This window comes from Quercus lobata, chromosome 2 (genome assembly GCF_001633185.2).
Source record: "Quercus lobata isolate SW786 chromosome 2, ValleyOak3.0 Primary Assembly, whole genome shotgun sequence".
NCBI classification, from domain to species: domain Eukaryota; kingdom Viridiplantae; phylum Streptophyta; class Magnoliopsida; order Fagales; family Fagaceae; genus Quercus; species Quercus lobata.
The window spans coordinates 23,277,206-23,300,589 of record NC_044905.1 but is presented as its reverse complement, the minus strand read 5'-3'; the positions used below and the strand labels follow the sequence as shown (position 1 = coordinate 23,300,589).

The 23,384-nt window shown below is 36.4% G+C and overlaps 2 protein-coding genes across 3 annotated transcripts; both read right to left on the bottom strand.

Moving 5' to 3' along the window:
- Window positions 1–4,989: 4,989 nt before the first annotated feature.
- LOC115978030 (putative EG45-like domain containing protein 1) lies at window positions 4,990–6,139 on the bottom strand. Of its 2 annotated transcripts, none has more exons than XM_031100061.1 (4): window positions 6,117–6,139; window positions 5,822–5,935; window positions 5,407–5,707; window positions 4,990–5,187 (listed from the first exon to the last, which is right to left on the bottom strand). In XM_031100061.1, exons 2-4 carry the CDS (start codon window positions 5,931–5,933, stop codon window positions 5,181–5,183), a joined length of 420 nt encoding a protein of 139 aa, XP_030955921.1. In that variant the 5' UTR covers window positions 5,934–5,935; window positions 6,117–6,139; the 3' UTR covers window positions 4,990–5,180. The 2 variants fall into 2 exon arrangements, with proteins under 2 accessions (XP_030955921.1, XP_030955920.1); XM_031100060.1 differs by lacking the exon at window positions 6,117–6,139 and adding an exon at window positions 6,042–6,066.
- Window positions 6,140–11,598: 5,459 nt separating this feature from the next.
- On the bottom strand, window positions 11,599–21,656 carry LOC115974167 (EG45-like domain containing protein). Its single transcript, XM_031094397.1, has 3 exons — window positions 21,622–21,656; window positions 12,004–12,086; window positions 11,599–11,903 (listed from the first exon to the last, which is right to left on the bottom strand). The coding sequence occupies exons 1-3, from the start codon at window positions 21,654–21,656 to the stop codon at window positions 11,599–11,601; spliced, it is 423 nt and encodes a 140-aa protein (XP_030950257.1).
- Window positions 21,657–23,384: the final 1,728 nt, after the last annotated feature.

Here is a 23,384-nt window from a genome sequence, read left to right as displayed (position 1 = left end):
TGCGAACCCGACACTGTTACGGTCCGCCACGAACCGTGTCCTTACAATTGGCGCTGTCTGTGGGAAAGGCTTGTGTGTTGGCATAAGCGGTAGGTCGAATTAGTTCCTTTGTCATTTCTGACAATTGGTTATAGAATTTTAGCCTAAAGTTCCGCTAGGGGCTATGCCTCTTGATTAGGGGCTACGTTTGTCAGCTTTAATCGCGCGGATAATTCTAGGGGCTTGGCTAAGGAACTAACTCCCTCAAAACCAAGTTTTAGCGCTAGAAGAAAACTAGGTTTTGGACAGAACCAGGGCATTGCATAGTCCTCGGACTCAAGCCTATGGGGAAACCAACTACTTGGATGAGGAAAACTAGGTTTTGGACAGAACCAAGGCATTGCATGGTCCACAGACTCAAGCCTATTTTGGACAGGAACCAAGGCATTGCATAGTCCTCGGACTCAAGCTTATGGGGAAACCAACTACTTGGATGAGGAAAACTAGGTTTTGGACAGAACCAAGGCATTGAATGGTCCACGGACTCAAGCCTATGGGGAAACCAACTACTTGGATGAGGAAAACTAGGTTTTGGACAGAACCAAGGCATTGCATAGTCCTCGGACTCAAGCCTATGGGGAAACCAACTACCTGGATGAGGAAAACTAGGTTTTGGACAGAACCAAGGCATTGCATAGTCCTCGGACTCAAGCCTATGGGGAAACCAACTACCTGGATGAGGAAAACTAGGTTTTGGACAGAACCAAGGCATTGCATGGTCCTCGGACTCAAGCCTATGGGGAAACCAACTACTTGGATGAGGAAAACTAGGTTTTGGACAGAACCAAGGCATTGCATGGTCCACGGACTCAAGCCTATGGGGAAACCAACTACTTGGATGAGGAAAACTAGGTTTTGGACAGAACCAAGGCATTGCATGGTCCACGGACTCAAGCCTATGGGGAAACCAACTACTTGGATGAGGAAAACTAGGTTTTGGACAGAACCAAGGCATTGCATAGTCCTCGGACTCAAGCCTATGGGGAAACCAACTACTTGGATGAGGAAAACTAGGTTTTGGACAGAACCAAGGCATTGCATGGTCCACGGACTCAAGCCTATGGGGAAACCAACTACTTGGATGAGGAAAACTGGGTTTTGGACAGAACCAAGGCATTGCATAGTCCTCGGACTCAAGCCTGTGGGGAAACCAATTACTTGGATGAGGAAAACTAGGTTTTGGACAGAACCAAGGCATTGCATGGTTCACGGACTCAAGCCTATGGGGAAACTAACTACTTGGATGAGGAAAACTAGGTTTTGGACAGAACCAGGGCATTGCATGGTCCTCGGACTCAAGCCTAAGGGGAAACCAACTACATTTCCTAAATTGCGAGGATTCTCAAGTCTGCTTTCGGGTCTGCAGCACCAAAGGAATCGATGCAATATAGAGCAATATGTCGCCTGAAAAACAATCCGAGTTCTCTACTGCTCAGTCAACTCCTCGGACGGTATTCTCACACTTATCACAGAATATTCAATTGTTACCTCGGTTAGTTTCCTAAGTTTAACTTACTATGAATTATCGTCGTAATGCCTGGTAGTGTTGGTAAATCAGAATTAGTTGGGTTATGTTTCAAGGTTTCCCGCTCTAAGTATCATTGAAGAAACACACACATGGAGCACACCCTTTCACAAAGTAGTGTTGCGAAAAGAATAGTATTCAAAACAAGTAAATAAATTTCCCTTTTTACTAAAACAAAGAAATAGTACAGCGTACAATGAAAAGCTGGAATCAGCTTATGTCAAAACTCGCTACATAATTGTAAAGGAAGATACAAGAGAATGAGATAAAGCCGAGGAGGTAGCACAGAGGAGAGGTTGGCTATTGCTTCAAGACCTTGTTCTTCCTCAATGCTTTTGCATGCCCATATAACCTAGGCAGCAAAAGAACTCAACTTGAGCCTCACACCGCTGAAGGAAAGGTGCAGGGAGCCGGGAGTTGATGAGCCTTCACCAAAAATTTGCCTGCAACAAGGCAGAGGTGATGATGGCGGAGAATCTTTCTTCTGACACACCAAAATTCTGGCATGAACAAAACCTGGTTCGGATTTTGACTAGAAGAGGGAGAAACACCCTTTCCCCTCTGTCGAAACGGAATATTCTCTTGAATTTATGCCTTCTTTGCCCGTACCTCACTATTTTGAGTCTCAGGAGGACACGGCGCCTCTGTGGCGGAGAGAGTTCCTTTTCTCCGACCCTCGCCTCAAACATGATATACTAAGGGAGGAAACTGAAGGATTTGTGCGTAAGTAAAACAACTGTCTCTCCTGTTTATTTAAAAAGATAAGGTGGTGGCATTTAATTCACGCAGCGTCCCAAGGAATGCTACAGACAAAATATCTCCGGCTCGATTTCCAACGTCATCTGCAACCATGAGATTAAAGGAGTCTCGCGAAGGCGCACCTCGAACACTAGGACGCCAAAAAGTACCGCGTGACCAAAGATTACGGAAATACCTCTTAAATTTGTGGGCCTAGTAAATTCGTGGCCCAGGCCCGTTCTGCATGGGGGCCCAGGGACTACAGCCCATGCCGAGGAATAACCGTTGCCAAGGGCAACCTCCTGCTCGGCACCTTGTGAAATACCTGAGGAAAGAGAGAAACTGAACTATGGTCCTCGGACTCAAGCCTATGGGGAAAGTCCTCGGCTCAAACACTGTAAAATGTTAAGGCCAATAAGAGTCTCAGGATGATGGCAGGACGCTCCACTATTCGGTGGCCTAAGGGGGCTGTTCATTTTTGCGGGTGATATGTCTTCGAATGATTACTTCCTACACCGCATAGAGCATCCAGTTCTAATCTCAGCATTGTTTCGGGCAAGTGTTGTTATTCACAGGTACGCATTGCTATGTCAAACAATTCTATCAAAGCTATGGTGACATCTTTTTATTAGCAACTATTTTGGCCTTAGTTGTCATTGATTCAAATGCTATATTATTGTGCCGAGCAGCGCTTGCAAATTTGTAAAAACATAGAGACAGAACATGAGAAGTAAAATAACAACAATTTTTATTAATATGAAAAATTATTACAACGTACAAAGAGGGGCTCAAACGAGCCTATACAAAAGGTAAACTTCCGAAGCAACGATAACATCCACAGTACAGATAAGTAAACAGTCAGGTGTCTTTTAAACTCGTCTTCAAAGTCTCTCCAATCTCTGCCTCAGAATTACTCATATTGAGAGAAGAACCTTCTTTGAAAAAAGATGAAGGAGAAGGAAGAAGAAGATGGAGGAGATGAATGAAGAAGATGGAGGAGATGAATGAAAAGAAGGAAGAGAAGAAGAGAGAAGAGATGAAAAGAAAGAAAAAGGAGCAAAAGAGGGAGAAGGAAAAGCACCAGGATGGATCTGGTGCTGGGAAGACTAAGAAAGAGAGGCGGAGGGAGGCGCCAGTGAACGAAGAGGGGAAGAAGCAGGGGCGCTTGGACCCTGCTTCAGTCCTGACTCCTAACACACTAGTGCCATATTAGGTATGCTCATGAGAGAGCGGATGGTACCGATGATGGGTGTCCTCGACTCAGTCACGCCGAAGGTTTGACGTGACGAGTCCCTGCTTCGGATTTTGGCTGAAAGAAAGGTGAGGTTGATTTTGAGTCTTCGCCATCCCTGTCCTGACCGAGCTATTACGAGCTTTATTGGAACGTGGCGTCTACGAGAGGGATATGGCTCCTTCATCACTCGTTGTTATGGTAAAGTGTATCACGATTTAGTGTATAAACTGGTGGGTAAAATAAACTCAGGGGGAGGCCAAGTATTTCAGATCTCAGAAGGATGAAAAGGGACTCTTTACAAAAACAATAACCTCCTACCTTCCTTCTTATACAGAGGGTGGAGCAGGAGGCATTTAATAGGTTCACAAACCGTCGAATTAAAGTAGTCTCGTAAATAGAAGTCATTAAAAGCGCGTTTTTGGATACCCAAACGATAAGAACGCATCAAGCGTAAAATTAAAAGACTGTCTCGTAGACCGGGGCATCTCCTGGGCAGATGAAGAGCCGCCAGCATTGTTGATGGGCCGAATTGACTGGGCCATAATAAAGGCTCGGTGTTACCAAAACCCCCCTTTCCAACCAAGAGGTTGGACAGTAGGGTTTTGAGGGGCTATTGTGGGGCCCAAATAATTTATGGGCCGGGCCCGTTTACTCGTGAAGGGGGCCAGAGGCCCAAGCCAAGGAAAGGCTGTGGCCCAAGTTCGGCGGGATAGCCTTGAGATTCAGCCGAGGATAGTTCTGTCCTCGGCAAACCCAAAGCCCCACCAAAGAGAGGGGCAAAAACGGCATAGGACTAAGTTTGAAAGGAAATCTAAAATATCCGGGGAAAGCTGCCCTTACTGCCATTCAATGCTCTGAACCTGACAGAGCCGCATTCTTTGGCTTTTACAACCACCCCCAACGACTTTGAGTATAGGCTGATGGGACAAGTATCAGTCTTGGAAAGGTTGACCCTATACGTGGACGAAGGACAATGAACGCAGGCAAATATAAAAGGAAAAAGAAGTAACTTAAAGAGGGGGCTGGGAAAAATGGCCAAAAACCAGAGCCTCCCAGCCCACCTCCAGGAGAAAGACTCCATGGGTGAAGATAACCTAGACACGCACGAATACCATGAAAAACCCACCGCCTGGCGATCAAGGCCTAGCCTTTTAAACCCACGCTCTACAAATGATATTGTTAGGGCCTTTTTACGTGCGAACCCGACACTGTTACGGTCCACCACGAACCGTGTCCTTACAATTATTAATTTGAGAATTTTTTTACCACTTTGTAGGTAATAATAATGCTTTTTTAACTTTACGATTAAAAATCCGTGGTACTTTATATGTTTTCTAATTTTTTTTTTTATAGGTTTTGAACTTTAAAATACTAATGATTTTATCTTTTATCTTTTATTTTTTATTTTTTATTTTTTTGTAACTGACGTTTACATATAAAAAAGTAGGTCCATTTATTGTATAAATGAAAAAAGAGATACATCAAACAAATACATAAAAAAATGATGAAGAAACACATTATGTTAATACATTTAGGGCAAGCAAAGGGGAAATTTCCCACCTTCCTCTCGATCCCTTTCCTCTGCACTTGTGTAGAATAATGATGGGCTCTCCCACCTTATTAATCAAATATTGTACGTCCATTTCAAACCCTGCAAATCAAATAAAATTTTCCAATGTCAAGAAGAATAACAAAACAGTTCCCTCCTCCATCGAGACAATTTTAAGGAAAGGGAAATGAGAGATTGGATATAGGGGAAGAAATACAATATGAACAAGAAAAAAATTGAAAACCATAAAGACCAAAAGAAAAATTAAGGGGATAATGGTGAAAAGTGGAAATGAAGAAAGACAATAATATAGAGACTCACTGCGTGAATTCTATGTTAATGGCAGGCGCGGTAGGTTTGGCAATCATCCCAAATGCAGTTTTAGAAAGAACCATGGTAGCACCGGGCTGGGAAGGCCTAGAAACTGAACTGAGTGCACGATCAACGATTTTTATTTGAATTGTTTCGCCTGGAATGCAAGTTCTAGGCTGAGCCGCGCTTATGCACCGCACCAAATACTGCCTCCCACAGGCGGCACCATTGTCCCATATCCCCTCGCCGGCCGATGCGAACAGGTTGCTCGAGGGGAACTGTCCTGCATCGTTTCCATAGCAGGCTGTGGCTGTGTAAAAGGCACAAAAAAAAAAAAAAAAAAAAAAAAATTCAAAGTTCTGAAAAACTGTTATGGAAGTTAATTATTTTTTGGAGCCACATTTGTCCAATTCCATGCACTTACGTAAATATGGGGTTCTATAACGGGCAGCTGTGCCAACATCAGCATGAGAGAGATGGAAAAGCACAGCTAGAATTACAATCAAGCTTTGAAAGAAAAGTTGAAGCTTGGCCATTCCTGCAAAGAGATAAGAGGGAAATATGAGAATAATCGTGTCCTATATGTTGTGAAATGCCAATGAGAATAATCTATTAATAACTTGGTCAGAGGATGTAAAGTTAACTTAGTAAGGTGTTATCTTTGTAAAGAACACAATTAAAAAAAAATGACAGAATTAGTTCAAGAATACCACCACCACCTTTATATAGGCGAGGGGTAACAACTTGCTTTAACAATAAACGAGTAATAAACTAATTAACTTCATCACACGCGCTTCACACCTGCGATGATGCTCTTTTTATTTATTATTATTTTGAGTTTAATGTAATTTTTCAATTTGAATTTATCAATTTTTAGTAAGGTTACACAGGAAGGAGTTTTTAAGAAACTAAAATTTAGGATTTGAAATTGAGTAAACTGTTGGTTTTAGTGTGTGCTAAATTTTAGGAAAAATGTATTAAACGTACGTGTGATATATTTAAATAGAGAGTATTCTAATTTTTAGGAAAAAAGTTTCTCTGGTAGGTTTTTTTTTTTTTTTTTTTTTTTGAATTTTGTTAAATTACAATTTTAACTTCATTTTAAATTTGTAAGAATAAGGATTATTTAATTAAATTAGGCCTTATTTTGACATTTTTTGAAATCATAACTAACTTTCTGAATTCTCTTAATATAGAGATTACCATTTGTTACTATATAAAACACTGCAAGAGACTCGGTCAAGATAACAACCTCCTTAATTAACAACTAGAATTATCACACGTGCTTTGCGCGTGCAATAATACTATTTTTTGTGTATCTATTTTATTTTTTATTTTTTTTTATTTAGTGTTGTAATGTTTAAAAGTGATATATAAATGAGATAGAGATAGAGTCCTAAGTTTTAGGTTGAACGGAGAAGATAAAGGAAAAAACCTAAAACTTAGGAAAAATAAATTACACTTTTAACCAGTTTGTGTTTTTTAATTTAAAATTATTTAACTAAAAGATAAGGGCATTTTAGAGAGTTTAAGAATTTGTGTGAGGGTATTTTAGTACGTAAAATGTTGAAAGCCAAATAGGAAATCCCATTATTAACGGTATAGATTAAAAAATTGGAAAAAAAACTTATTAAACCCTTAAAAAAAAGAAACAAAAACCCTTAAACACAGCAACTGGCTTAACACAAATAGTAGAGCTTCTACACGTTCGCTACAGGGACCGCACCCATGCAACTTACTCAGTCCATGCACGTATCAGAATATATATAATCTTGAATCCTATATACTTGTGTTATGTTTGATTCAATTTTAAGTTTTCTAAGAAAATAATTTATTTTTCAAAAAATATTTACTAAAAAAGAATATCATTTTCCTGTGTTTGATAGCTATCTTGAAAAAAAAGGTTATAAAACCTTTTGTTTTGTTTTGTTTTTGTTATTATTATTTTTTTTTTGGTGAGATAGAGGAAATTTCTGAAAAATTTTAGTGATGCGAAAAATTATCTTTATATAAATTTTTTCAACAAGATAAATGGAGAGTTCATACGGCGGAAGATTAAAATGTTTATTTATAGGAATTTTCTTGTGTGCAATATATCATGAAGAGCGACGTTGACAATTTTTAAAAATAAAAATAAAAAAGGAATTAAAGAGATTATTTATAAGAAAATAATACAGCCAAAATGATGTCGTTATGTCGAAATTTCAGGCGCTTTTGCATGTCCTATTTCCGATTATTTGCCATGCGGTCCATTCTAACGTTAAAAGTTAAAATTGCAGTTCCCAACTTCGAAATCTTTGTCAAATGTTACTCTTCGAATTTTCCGTCAATCCCAATAACGTTGTGTTGTAAATGTCTAAGACAATGATGTGTTTCAATATTTTCATTCCCTGACGTTTCTTATACAAATAAACTTATAACTCACTGCTTCAACATACAGCTAGCTAGAGCTTAAAAAAGTCGTAAGCTGCCGCCATATAGCGCAGCCACAAGGCAACAACCGTTTTGGTATCTCATAGTTTATTCTGTAGCTTATTTGCATAGTTCAATACAGAAGATATAATTTTTGGTAGTTTTTAGGTTAAATATGTAACAAAAAAACTAAAAGGTAACATTAATTTTTTTTTTTAAAATCTAAGACAAAAAGTAAAAAGTTAAAAATCAATAGCTTTAAGCCAAATAGACATTTTAGTCAGCAATTAAGTACAGGATGCCAGTGCACAATCGGCAACAACAGCATGGTCGTGGAACGCTCGAAATAAGTTCGTACGTGGAGAATTCAGGTTTAAACCTGAATTTAGCCAGGTTAGATATTGGACGTTGGAGAGAAGTTCTAGAGAGATTTTCATAAGGCCAATCAAAGCAGAAAGTCAAGTTCACAATCGTACGTAGATGCATGAACCCCAACACGTAAAGTAAAGTTTATTTTCTGAAGCTTCCAATCTTGACACGTCGTACTCCATTTTATTTGTTTAAAAAGTTTATGGGATCATTGATTCTAGTACGCTCTTTATTTTACATTTTCCATAAATCATTCAATATTCCATGGTTTAATTTTTAATTTTTCGTATAAAAAATAAATTTTATTTTTATTTTTTGGAGGGTGAAAAACTATAACTCATCTTATTAAGAATCCCCGGCTAAATCAACTTGAAAAATAGCAACAAGAGGTGAAGGAACAAATTCCATCAAAACCTCAAAATCAGAAATACTAACCAAAAAAGGTGCTAAACTATAAGCTAACTTATTACTTTCTCTCCTAATATGCGAGTAAAGTAATTTAGAGAAAGATCTAGACAGGAGTTTGACATCCTCAATCAAAAGGCCACAAGCTGAAAGAGACCGGTCCTCCCCCTGCAGGGCTTTGATAACAGTGCTCGAGTCCCCTTCCAAAATGATATTATCAACACCTATCTCCCTAGCAAAAACAAGAGCCCTGGCAGCAGCTAGCACCTCCACTTCTTCTGCACTGTAAGCTCTTGGGAGCTTCTCAAAGAGCAAGGCGATGACCAAGCCGTGACTTTCTCGAATGGCGACTCCAATACCAGATAATTCCTCCGCTTTGAAAATGGCACCATCGAAATTGATTTTGAGGCAATCGACCGAGGGGGGTTGGGGGGAGCCACTTAACACGGGCGAGGAATGATTGGAGTTCTGGGTTGCTGCATTGCAAGAAACTCGCCATGTCGTTCCTTTGCGAGTTGAGTTATCTGGGAGAGATTGCAGCAGTTCTAGTGTAAGAGACGTACTTGATTCCTATGTGTCCAAACTGACCAGGCGATTGTTGCAAACAACTCTGGGTCCTGGTGATTAGTAATCATCCAAGACAGCAGCTCCTTAAAGTCCACAAATTGTCTAGTTCGTCTAGCACTCCACAGGATCGGGTCTGACCAAACAACATCGAGCCCAGGGCAGGACCAAACAGCATGAATGGTCGATTCTGCATCTTGCGGGCATCGGTCACAGCTTGGGTTATTCAGGATAGTTCGTCGTACCAAGTTAGGCAAAGAATTACGACAGGCTCGCCACATTAGATTCTTGATTTTATTCGGACAATTCAAAGACCAAACACCTTTCCACAGCTGATTGTTCATAGGTACCACAAACATGTATTCAGCCAAAAAAAAAAAAAAAAAATTAGACATGAATAAAAATTGTGTACATCGTGTGTAAAATTATAAACAATTGTATATGGAATGAATATCAATGAGTGTGTATGAACAATTCCCCAAAGTTTATGACACTTTTATTGTGCGCATGGAATAGGATTGCCACATGTAACCTTGCAAAATTGGATCCACACCAGTCAATCTGCCCTGACCTTTAAAAAAAAAGGGTATGGATAATAGAAATAGCGAGCAATTTGTTTTAATTAAATAAGTTTCTAACTTGCACCCAATTTTGATATGACACCTCGATCCTACTGGGCTGAACTTGTATCTAATCCATTCAGCAAACTTTTATTATAAAATTTTAAACTTAATTCCTTTTACTCATTTTCAATATGTGTTTATGTGACACTATTTGTCAACTTGGCAAGCAAATCTCAAATATAAATGTTTTCAGTATCGACTACTAATGTTGAGTATTTTTTTTTTCTATGTTCATTATAGGTTTTCATAATAGCTAACTCTTATTTTACATTAAGATATGTTGTTGCATGCAATAGGTAATCTTTTATTTTACATCAAATTATATTATTGTAATAGGTTAAATCCTTATTTCACATCAACCTTCTTAATTTGATGTAATAGAGGTGAATAATTGAGTAGCGGGAAAATTTGAGAAATTGGCAATACTTATTATTATTTTTTCATCTCAGTTTCCTCTCTCACCCATGTCTATCATTTTTTTTTCTCATTTCAATTTCTCATCTCACCCACACTTGTCTTCCCCCCCCCCCCCCCCACTTTTTTTTTCTCATTTTAGTTTCCCTCTTTCTCTTACCCACATCTCTCTCTCTCTCTCTCTCTCTCTCTCTCTCCCCTATCTATTTCTTATTTTATTTTTTTCACGTCTTAGTTTCCCTCTTTCTCTTACTCATGCCTATCTCAATATTCAAATTTATCAACTAACTACAAATTTCATCTCTCAAATTTCCATCTTTCTCTCATATCTACTAACTCCAAATTTTCTCTCAAATCTTAGTCTCTCTTTCATAATCTACTTGGAGAGACTCGATCCCTATTTCTCAAATTTCTTTGTAGTTTTGATCATTGGTTTAAGAATAATCTCTATTACTTTCAGGTAATCTTTTAGTTCTCTTTAAATTTTAATTTGATTTTTCTTTGTTTGTACAGGCTTCAAGTAGTAATGGTGATTTTGTTTTGGGGAATTAGGGATGGTATATATTGGTGTCATCGTGTTGTATATATGGTGCTTTTCAACTTTATACTTATTTTGTTATTCTTTTTTCAGAGTTTGTTGATATTTCTTCTGAGTCTTTTGCAAGGTTTCCTTTCGATTTGGAGACAAAGATGCTTCATGTGACTAGCTCCTCGTAACCTTTCTCCACAATCTCCATACATCTTGGGATCCAAGTAATGCCTTTTGGGATCTAAGTAATTTCTTTATTTGGATGCTTCAATTATCAAAATTTCGTTTGATAAGTTGGGGAATTTGGAATGACTTGATCCCAATGGCAATAGTCATTCTCTCTACAAACTGGTGTGCTCTAATTATACCACTTTGATGGGAATTAGTAGGCCTTTCCTCACTTGCAATCCCAAAATCTCACACACCAGCCAAAGAAAGTGACTCACACTCACAAAACACACAAAAGAAGAGAGTGTGGAAGGGAAAGAGTAAGAGAACTCTTTGAGATTGACAGATGCAGAAGGTATATATATTATATGCCATCAAATCTTTTGACTCCCAAGACATTTATTTTCTATACCCATACATTTATAAAAACCCACACATAACTTCAGGAAACCACCAACATGCATTTGGTAAAATCTTGTTTAATTTATTAATGAAACTTTAATTAAAAAACAAACAAGTTTAACTTCTAACAAAGGGGGCAACCCTTGGCTCCGCTATGCCCTTATGTAAAAAAGTGATGGGCTCCCTCACCTCATCAATCAAATACTGTGTTGACTTCAAGCCCTGCACATTAAATAAAAATCAAAACCATAAAGACCAAAAGAAAAATTAAGGGGCTGATGGGGAAAAGTGAAAATGAAGAATGACAACAGAGACTCACTGCTGGAATTCTATGTTAATGAATGAAGCCGAAGGGTTGGCTATCATCTCAAATGCAGTTGTAGAAAGAACCAAGGTAGCATCATTCTGGGAAGGCCTAGAAACTGAAGAAAGTGCACGATCAACAATCTTTACTTGAACTGTCTGGCCGGGTTTGCAAGTTCCAGGCTGAGCCGCGCTTATGCACCGCACCAAATACTGTCTCGCACAGGCGGCACCAAAGTACCATATATCCTCGTTGACCGATGCGAACAGGTTGCTCGAAGGTAACTGTGAAGAATCATTTCCATAACAGGCTGTGGCTGTGTAGAAAGAAAAATAAAATAAACAGTTCAAAGTTTTGAATCGCAGTCATGGAAGTTATTTATGAAAGTCACATTTGATTTGTCCAGTGTCACTTACGTAAATATGGGGCTTTATATTGGGCAGCTGTGCCAACATCAGCATGAGAGAGACAAAAAAACGCTGCCAGAATCACAAATAGGCTTTGAAAGAAAAGTTGAAGCTTCGCCATTCCTGCAAAGAGACTAAGAGGGAAATTTTTGGAAAATCGTTTCCTTTGTGAATACCAATGAGAATAATCTCAGAATTTGTTCAAAGGATCGATGCAAAGTTAACTTAATCAGGTATTGTGGGCCAATAAGTCCAGATGTAATACGTCTGGTATGGGACCGTATCCTTACCTATGATGCCTGCCTTTGGAAAGAACACAAAGAAAACAAAGATACTCATAGAATTAGTGGTAAACTAGTTACTGTCATTTGGCATCACTAGCTACTAAAACACTGCAGCTCTGTCAAAGTAACAACCTCCCTAATTTGCAATGGAAAATAACTTATTAAACCCTCAAAAAAAGAAAAAAACAACTTAAACACAGTACTAACAACACGTGAAGTACTATATTCAGCCTAGAAATAATGTTATCAATAAACACTTGTCTTATAGGTTCCAAATAGTCCAACTAGTAAAATTTTCTGTTGTTAAATAAAGATCTGAGATTCGAACCCAACTTTCTGTTGTTAAATCGATTGATATCTTAGTTTGATGAAAAACGAAAATCATCACCATAAGTTAAATTCTATCTCTACCAATTCAGGAATCACAACAAATGGGCAAAGCAGGCCACTAGATCATACATCAGAGTAATCAGGCATTGACCCTATTTTTGGAAGTGAATTATGAAAGATGGTGGGTTTTTGTTAGCTCAACTGGTAATTTTTTTTTTAATTTTTTTTTATAAAAAAATTAAAAATATATTATGAAGAGTGACGTTGTCAATTTTTAAAATACAAATAATAAATAATAATAAATTATTTAAAAAGATAAAATACAGCAAAAATAATCAGCCATCCCATCTTCAATTATCTGCTGTCCGCTTCTAAGTTCTGACGTTAAAAGTTAAAACTGCCGCTCCCAACTTCGAAACCCTTGTCAAATAATTATACTCCAAATCTTCCACCAATCCAATAACATAGTGTTGTAATTATCTAAGACAATGATATTTGTCAATATTTTCAGTCCCCAACATTTATTAAACTGAATTCAAAATTTAATCGTGAGAAATAAAGTGTATAATGAAAAAATCAAGGCCTCCACCGCAATACATCTAAAACCATTTCATTGAAACTATATGCAAATTTTGCATTTGGATGGAAATTAGAAATTCTACTATATTATTAAGAGTTTTGTAGTCTGATGGCATTACACAATCTCCTTTATAAGAAGAAATATGGTTTGAATTCTTCTTCTAAAATTTATTCTAACAATTGAATCATAAAAAAGTGCAACTTCAATAATCTATAGGCATAATACTGTCTAAGTGCAAAAAGAAAAAGAATTAAAAAGTGAATTGAATTGAATTGTTGAATGACACTCAAGATGCTAATTTTGTTGTTAGAAAGACACTGATAGATCTCAATTTGTTAAATTACCGATTATCCCAAAAGTATAAACTATTGTGATATGGTAAATTTAATTATTTGATCACACAATTTCAGAACTCAAAATTAAAAACAACAGAGTAAATCAATGATCAAATTAATATATTATTAAATATATGAAATATATATATATATATATGATGCAAAATTGAATTTTCTAAAAAATATAGAACTGTATTAAAGAATTATTAAATAACAATCCGATCTGAGAAATGGAGGAAAAGGAAAAGAGGGTTTATTGTACATTCCTTTCAATAAAAAGTTTTTGAAAACAGTAATGCTATATATACAATGTTTTTAACAAGAAGTTTCACAGTTGTTTAGCAAAAAAAAAAAAAAAAAAAGTTTCACAATTATTGGGTTAATAAACTGTGAGTGGAAGATACAACTAACATTCATAGATCCACCTCCGTAAGTGATGGAATGTAAAATAAAAAACCTCTTGTCCTCTCTATTTGAAAATTACTGACAAGAAAAAAAATGGATACAGGAAACTCATTAGTTCTTTCTTTAGGTAATTCAAATAGAAAACATACATGATATCGTGAAACTGATCTGGGAGTAGGAGCAACAGGCACGGATTGGCAAAATAAAGGTGAAGACCTAACCCAAGTTTTGCGTAGAAGATTTCTTTATAATATAATATATGAATGTTGATAATAATGGCAGTTACTAATATGTATTTATTATGATTATGCTTTTATAGATATTTATTATGATGATATTTATGGTAATCTTTAATATATATTTGTTTTGATTGTGTTTATATATGAAACTATTTATTTTGTTAATTAAAGAAAAAAATGATGTGGCAAGATTCTTTATTTATTTACTTTAAGAATACTAAGTATTTTAACACACACATAAGAAGAGGAGAGAATGTCATAAAGAAACCGACAATGATATATGTATGGCACTGTGATACCCAGGCCCAGGTGGGCCTTGGATCTTTAATCAACAGTGTGGCCAATGGCATCAACCTCTTTCTACCTAAGGCCTCAGCTTGAGCCCACAAAAGCCACAATCCTAGGCCTCATATCACCCAAAAGCCTAAGGAGTAATAATCTCAATTAGCATGCACCCTGTTCCGCCGCCTGGGCCTTGCTCGGTGAACCATATCCCGAGCAAGAAGAAAGGCGCTCGGGGACACCATCTCTTATATGCCCGGCAGTGCCTTGGGGATATCGTTGTCGAGCATATCTACTGAAGTGGGAACCATTTCCAAAGCTACTCTCACCACACCCCACTCCCACCTAAACACCCACTTACAATTAACGACATTGGACCTCTCATTGCACTAACCATGGAAGTAATCATAGTCTCTCCACTAATTTTGGGCTATAAATATGAGAAGTTAAAGGAGAGAGGAGGAGGTTACAGAGAGAGAGGGAGAGAAAAATTCATTGAGTCTCTGTGCCAACCCAAAGTAGGAAATTCAAGCCCACAATACACATAGATTGTGAGCCCGAGTGAGGCCCAACCCAATAGTCTCGTCTTTGGCATGCACAATATATATCCAAGAAACTGGGACTAGGAGCAAGAGGCATGGATTGGCAAAATAAAGATGAAGACCTAACCCAAGTTTGTTGTAGAAGATTTCTTTATAATATAATATATGAATGTTGAAAATAATGACAGTTATCAATATGTATTTATTATGATTGTGCTTTTATAGATATTTATTATGATGATACTTATGGTAATCTTTAATATATATATATATATATATATTTATTTATTTATTTTGATTGTGTTTATATATGAAACTATCTATTTTGTTAATTAAAGTAAAAAATTGATGTGTCAAGATTCTTTTTTTTAGAATACTAACGACATGTTTGTGATGCAGCGTAGGCGTGTAGAAGCAAAATCTATAACACACAAATACTACAACTCTTCCACTATACCTAAGTTCTACAAGAACACTAGGCTAATAAGCAAAATAATAGAGAAAACCTCTCTAACAAGCTTTTATTAATCAACACATAACATCAATAATCTCTCTATAAAGAGTATTTATAGGAATAGAATTTCTCCTACTCCTTTTAAGAAAAGAAATAATAAACCTACTTCTACTTGAAAAAGGAAAAAACAATTTAACTAGGAAAAGAAAAACAATTAAAATCCCAATTCAACTAGGAAAAGGATTTTAATTCAAAGTACTAGAGTAAATAAATCCTAATTCAAATAGGAAAAGGAAAACAATAAAAACTATTTGTTTCTTCATAACGTGATTTGCATCATTCTCCCTGGGTTTGAAGAAACTCGTCCTCGAGTTTGGAGTCTGGATTGGAATTGTCTCCTCGATATGGAACAAGATGCTTAACATTGAAGACGTCAGATGTACGCATATGACTTGGAAGTTTCAATCGATAGGCATTAGGATTAATTTTCTCAAGAATCTCCAAAGGACCAATCTTTCTAGCAGCTAGTTTGTTGTACTCTCCCACAGGAAAGCGATCTATGGTCAAAATTGCCCAAGCAAAATCACCAATCTCAAATTCTACTACTCGACGTTTCTTGTTAGCGACTTGTTTGTACTTAGCGGAAGTCTCCTGTAAACGCTTAGCAGTAGCCGTATGAATTTCTTGAATTTGTGCGATTAGATCCTTAGCTTTCACATTGACATGCTTCAAGTCAGGGATAGGAGCCAAATCAAGTAGTGCACGTGGGTTGTAGCCATAAGTAATGACAAAGGGATTGAAGCCAGTGCTACGATTAACAGAACGGTTGTAAGCAAATTCTGCCCGGTACAAGCGTTGATCCCATGATTTAAGATGATCACTCACCAAGCTCCGAAGTAAATTGCCCAAGGAATAGTTTACCACTTCTGTTTGACCATCAGTTTGAGGATGATAGGCACTACTAAAATTAAGTGTGGTGTTTGCCAAACGCCATAAGCAACGCCAAAAGTGACTAAGAAAACGCATATCACGGTTTGAAACAATTGATTGTGGTAAGCCATGGAGGCGATAGACCTCTCTAAAGTAAAGTTGAGCGACATTAACTGCATCTGAGGTTTTCTTACAAGCAATAAAGTGGGCCATTTTGGAAAACCGGTCCACAACAACAAAAATTGAATCGTTACCTCGTTGTGTATGCGGTGATCCCAAGACAAAATCCATACTGACATGAATCCATGGCTGGTCTGGTATGGGAAGAGGCATATATAGGCCAACATTGGTTGTGGTGCCCTTGGAAACTTGACAAATACGACACCTCTCAACAAACTTGGTAATCTCCTTTCGCATGGTTGGCCAAATATAAGAGCCTGTCACAAGCTTCATGGTTTTATCATGTCCCATATGGCCTTCATTATGCAACTCTTGAATAACCCTTAAGTGTAGGCTACTATCAGGTATGCATAGTTGATTCCCTTTAGAAAGGAAACCATCATGTATAAGGAAGTCAAACTGCTTTCTTGTTGCCACATCATCCATTATAGGGCCAAAGTATGGGTCACTAGAAAGTAACTCACGAAATAAATCAAACCCCAACACTTTGGTTTGCATTGTGATGAGTAAAGAGGCCCGTCAACTAAGAGCATCTGCCACTCTATTCAATGCTCCGGATTTATGCTTGATGACAAAAGAAAATTGTTGAATATAAGCAGCCTAAATTGCATGTCGAGATGAGAGCTTGTCTTGGCTATTGATATGCTTCAACGCATCATGATCTGAATAGAGGACAAACTCATGATAGGCCAAATAAGAACTCCAATGCTTCAAAGCGCAAATTATTGCATAAAATTCCAAATCATAAGTGCTGTAATTTAATTTTGACCCACTCAACTTCTCACTAAAGTAGGCCACTGGTTTGCCATTTTGACTAAGAACAGCTCCAATTCCAATCTTGGATGCATCACAATGTAACTCGAATGGTTGAGAGAAATCAGGAAGAGCTAGAATAGGTGCTGTAGTAAGCTTTTCCTTGATCTGATGAAATGCCTTAGTGGCTTCAGTTGTCCACAAAAACTTACTAGCCTTCATGCAATCTGTAATCGGTGCCATGATGGTGCTAAAGTCAGGGATAAATCGCCGGTAGAATGACACCAACCATGGAAACTGCGGACCTCGTGGACTGTGGTTGGTATTGGCCATTGTTTAACAGCAGTAACCTTTGATTCATCAACTGATAGTCCATCCTTGGACACCACATAACCAAGAAATAAAACACTATCTGTCATAAAAGAACATTTGGTTATGGCAGCATAAAATTTCTCCCTACTTAGAACTATGAGTACCTCACGAAGATGTTGGAGATGTAAATCAATATTGGCACTATATATCAGGATATCATCAAAATAAACTACAACAAACTTGCCGATGAAGGGGTGAAAAATCTGGTTCATAACACGCATGAAGGTGCTAGGAGCATTAGAAAGTCCGAATGGCATTACTAGTCACTCATACAACCCCTCACATGTCTTGAATGCTATTTTCCATTCATCACCAGGATGTACTCGAATTTGATGGTACCCACTTTTTAGATCCAACTTAGAAAACACTGTAGCACCACTCAACTGATCAAGCAAATCATCCAATCGAGGAATAGGGAATCTATACCGGACTGTAATTTTGTTGATGGCACGACTGTCGACGCACATTCGCCATGATCCATCCTTTTTGGGTGTTAGTAAGGTTGGCACGGCACAGGGACTAAGACTCTCTCTAATGTGCCCTTTTAACAACAAACCCTCTACTTGTCTTCTAAGTTCTTCATGCTCTTTTGGGCTCATATGGTAGTGTGGGCGATTAGGTAGATTCGAACCTGGTACAAGATCAATTTGGTGTTGTATATCTCGGAGTGGTGGTAACCCCTCAGGTAGATCACTAGGAAATACGTTTGCAAATTCATCTAATAAAGATTGCACAGCCTCTGGTACTACACTACCCTTTGAGCTCTCCTTTCCCAATAATACAAACACCAACCTTGAATCAAACATCTCTTCAACAAATGCCCTTTTAGCTAAGAGATTCTTACCCCCTTTTGAAGTTGGCTTAGGTTCAATCTCCTTACAGGGCAACAACACAATTTTTGTGCTACCAAACATGAAATTGTATGTATTCTTCTTACCATCATGTTGAACCTCTCTATCATATTGCCATGGCCTACCAAGGAGAAGATGACATGCATCCATAACTATCACATCACACCATGCATTATCCTTATATTTCAACCCAATAGAAAAAGAAACCAAACAACGTTTAGATACAGTTACCTCATTGCCCCTTTTGAGCCAAGATAGTTTGTAAGGGTTAGGGTGCTTCTCTGTTGCTAATCCCAATTTTTGAACAGCCTCTTCTGATACCACATTCTCACAGCTTCCGAAATCAATAACGAGTCTACATACCTTGCCCCCCATAGTACATGTAGTTTGAAAGATATTGCTTCGGAGCCAATCCTCGCCTTCAGATTTGCAAGGTGTGAAACACGCCCTTCTTGTAACTAACAAAAGGCCATCATCCCCCTGCACATACTCCTCTTCCTCTTCAGCATCATAAACAGCTTCTTGCTCAAAGGTATTTAAATAATCATCAGTACATTCTTCACTCTCAATAAATAAACCCTTACCATACCAGCCACCCTTCTTGCAATCAGCCATTCTATGCCCTGCCTCACCACACTTGAAACATCAAGAGCTAGAACTACTAGCTGCAGTGCGGTTGGGTTGTGGATTAGCTTGATTAACTTGGCATTTTCCTTGTGTAGATTGTGTAATTGCACCATAAGGAGGAGCTACTGGTGGTAGTCGGTTGCCACTACTATTTGAAACCATGTTAGTCCTCCTATTCATCATCTTCTCTAAATGCAAAGCTCTCTGATAGGCTTCAGATACAGAAATTGGGTCAAATAAATTCAAAGTATCTTGAAATTGTTGCCTCATGCCTCCAATATAACGTGAAACTAATTGATCTTCCGAATCTGCAAGGTCAACTCTAGCTACAAGTTGATAAAACTCTCGAGTATACTCATTTATAGATTGTGTACCTTGCTTAAGATTGTGTAGTTGTTGATATAATGTACGCATATAATTATAGGGTAAGAATGCAGCACGCATATGTTTCAAAATTTTTTCCCAAGTATTGATTTTAGATTTACCTTGGCGAATATGACTTTGCTTTAATTGTTGCCACCATGCAGCAGCACGTCCTCTGAATTTGGTCGCCACCAAAGAAACTCTTTTGTCTTGCGGCACCTCCTTAAACTCCAAAATTTCTTCAACCACAGCTACCCAATCTAGGAATTCTTCAGGTTGTAAACAACCTTTGAACTCTGGAATATCTAATTTGAACCCAGATTCCCATCTGTTTGAATTGTATGAAACCAAGGGTTTCTCCCTCCTCCTTCTATGTCCAGCAAACAGATTTTCCATCTCATCCTCAACATTATAGTCTACCTCATCTTCCTCCACAAAACATAGAGTTGGACTACGATTTTGAGGCTAGTTAACAACGGCTAAGGCAGCAAGCTGCTTTGTTAGCGCTTTAAACTGCTCTTCCATCCGCTGATAGCGTGCCTCTAGTTGTGTATTGCGTGCAATCTCATCGCGTTCATACTCACCATCTACAACAGCGTGCCTTCCCCCACGTGATCCTCGTGCCATGGTAGGAACCTAACCTGGGCTCTGATACCAACTGAAGCAGAATCTATAACACACAAATACTACAACTCTTCCACTATACCTAAGTTCTACAAGAACACTAGGCTAATAGGAAAAATAATAGAGAAAACCTCTCTAACAAGCTTTTATTAATCAACACATAACATCAATAATCTCTCTATAAAGAGTATTTATAAGAATATAATTTCTCCTACTCCTTTTAAGAAAAGAAATAATAAACCTACTTCTACTTGAGAAAGGAAAAAACAATTTAACTAGGAAAAGAAAAACAATTAAAATCCCAATTCAACTAGGAAAAGGATTTTAATTCAAAGTACTAGAGTAAATAAATCCTAATTCAAATAGGAAAAGGAAAACAATAAAAACTATTTGTTTCTTCATAACGTGATTTACATCAGTTTGGTAGGCTGTAATATGTACTGTAATGTAATAGTTATTCTTATGGTTTAGTTATTCAGTAATTTGTTTATGTTTTTATTAGAGAAAACAGTCATTCCTTATGAATAGTTATTCTTTAAAATAAAGAATAATTATTCTTCTCTCAAAGGGTTGTAATAATTATTCCTTAGTAGTTGTAATAATTTCTAACATTAATATATTTCTAAATAAACAAACTTTCCATATCCACTTAACAATTATGGAAAAACAAATCTTCAAAAAAAAATAACTTATCTCTCTCTCAAATTTAAAAATATTATTTTCTAAGAAATATAATTGTATGAGTAAGATATTTCTTAAAATAGATCTTAAACTTTATTCTATTGTTACAATTCACAACCAAACTCATGAAAATGTTTAGTTATTTCATTATAACACATTTATTCGCGATAATAAAAATTACTATTTTTATTGTAATCTACATTCAGTGTACCAAACGTGTCATAAGTATTTTAACACACACACAAGCCTAACTCTTGACAAGATTCTAATTGAGAGTTTAAATATATAATAGAATTTAAACTCAATTAACTACTCCCTCTGTCTCAAATTGTTGGTTATATTTAGAAAATTAAACTTTTTAAGGAAATATCATTTAATGCATTCTCTATTTAGTAAAAATGTATAAATTTTCAAAAATATCCTTATTAATTTAAACAATAGAGAAAAAATGTTTTTTTTTTTTTTTTTTGAGAAAACAATAAAGAAAGAATGTTATTGACTTTTAAATAAAGTAGGGGTAAAATAAAAATTTTATTTATTAATTTTGGAAAGAAGACTTCATTTTGGGGCATCCAAAAATTAAATAGAGGGCTAACAATTTAATGTCCTCAATGATATGGGCGTTATTGCAATGCTCCCCACACTTCAAAATAACAGTTTAATTTTCTGACATTCATCTCAAAATAAAAAATAAAAAACAATTTAATTGCTAACCTCGACAATGTTTACAGCCAATATCTGTCTTGCGGGATATGATTTGTATACACAAGAGCAAGGTAGAGGGGAAATTATTACATCGTTGATGGGAGAGAGGAAGAAGATGATGACATGGAATTCGGATAGTTAAAGCTGCATTTATATATATATATATATATATATTTATATTTTTTTTTTCCATTTTTTCCTTTTAATCAAAAGAGTTAATGCCTTAAATTACTAATTTTTAGAGAAGAATAATGATTTAACCATGAATGTTTTTTCATGCAATTGAAAATGAAAAAAAAATTATGCACATAGCAAGTTATGATTGGTGGAACATTGAGCGGTATACAAAAAATGGTACAGGAGATTTGTATTCAAATTAATGAATACAAATATTCTATACCATTTTTGTGAACCACTTTATATTCCACCAATAAAAACTTACCATGTATTGATTTTACTTTCCTTATAAGAATAATTGGAGTTGAAAATGGAAAAAAATCATACACATGGTAAGTTGTGATTGATAGAATATAGAGTGGTACACAAAAAATGGTACAGAAGATTTGTATTCAAATTAATGAATACAAATTCTCTGTACCATTTTTTGTGAACCATTCTATGTTCCACCAATAACAACTTGTTATGTATTGATTTTACTTTTCTTATAAAATAATTGGAGTTGAAAATAGAAAAAAAAAAAAAAAATCATACACATAGCAAGTTGAAAGGTTGTGTACCACTTTATGTTCTACCTAAGTTGAAAGGTTCATTTGGGTAATATATATGAGTTGTGTTTAAGTTACACCTCATGTAAATTTAAGTAATGATATACCATTCAATATTTTTTAGCTGAATGCAAATTTTGACGAAATTTGGATTACATTATCTTCTTATATTTTCTATGTTTGCAAAATTTCAAGGTGATAAAAAATCAATAGTCATGTCATTAATTAATTGTTTAAATTTAGTTTTTGTAGTTTAAAATAATTCATACAAGATAAGTTTATGAATCGAATGATAAATAACATCCAATTGATATAAAAATTGGCATGCATGTTAAGAACATATAAAACATGTAATCCAATTGTTGAATTTTCAAAATATGGGATGCACATCCTTTGTCTCACATTGTGCTTCACCTGTTTTATTATGACACACATCTAGGGGTGTCAATGTTCAACCCAACTCGTGAACACGACACGAACCCGACACGGGTTATTTCGGGTTAAGGTTGGGCCTTAATGGTTTTGGGTCATAAACGGGTTGACCCAAAAGCGACACGATAAGAAACGTGTCATAAGCGGGTCAACTCACGTAACCCGCAATAAACACGTTTGACACGCCAATTTATTTGTGTCAACCCAAAATGACCCACTTAACACAACCCATTTAACTCGTATAACAAATAAATATTCATCTTATTTTAGATTTATCAAATACCTTTTATATCCAACATATATTTTAAATTTAAAAAAGAAAAGTGAGTAATTACAAAAATTTACAAGGAATATAATTGAAAATTGAAACTTTACAAATCCTAGATCTCTAAACCCTACAAACCCTAAATCTCTAAACCTTCTTATAAATATCTTCTTCTTCTTCTTTTTTATTTTTTTTATTTTTTTTATTTTTATTGATTTAAATTTCAGCCGTACTACTCTTCTCACGCCCAATTCTCAAACTCAAAGTGTCTACTCTCAAATCGGTTATTTCTCTCTCTCTAATGTGTTTATATTTTCTGCATAATGCTTTTGTACAATAAACTTTGAACCCATGTGCCTTGTGTTTTTCTTGATTGCATGATATGGCTCACTTGTTTTTGTTGAACTATGTTATTTTATTTTTGTTAAACT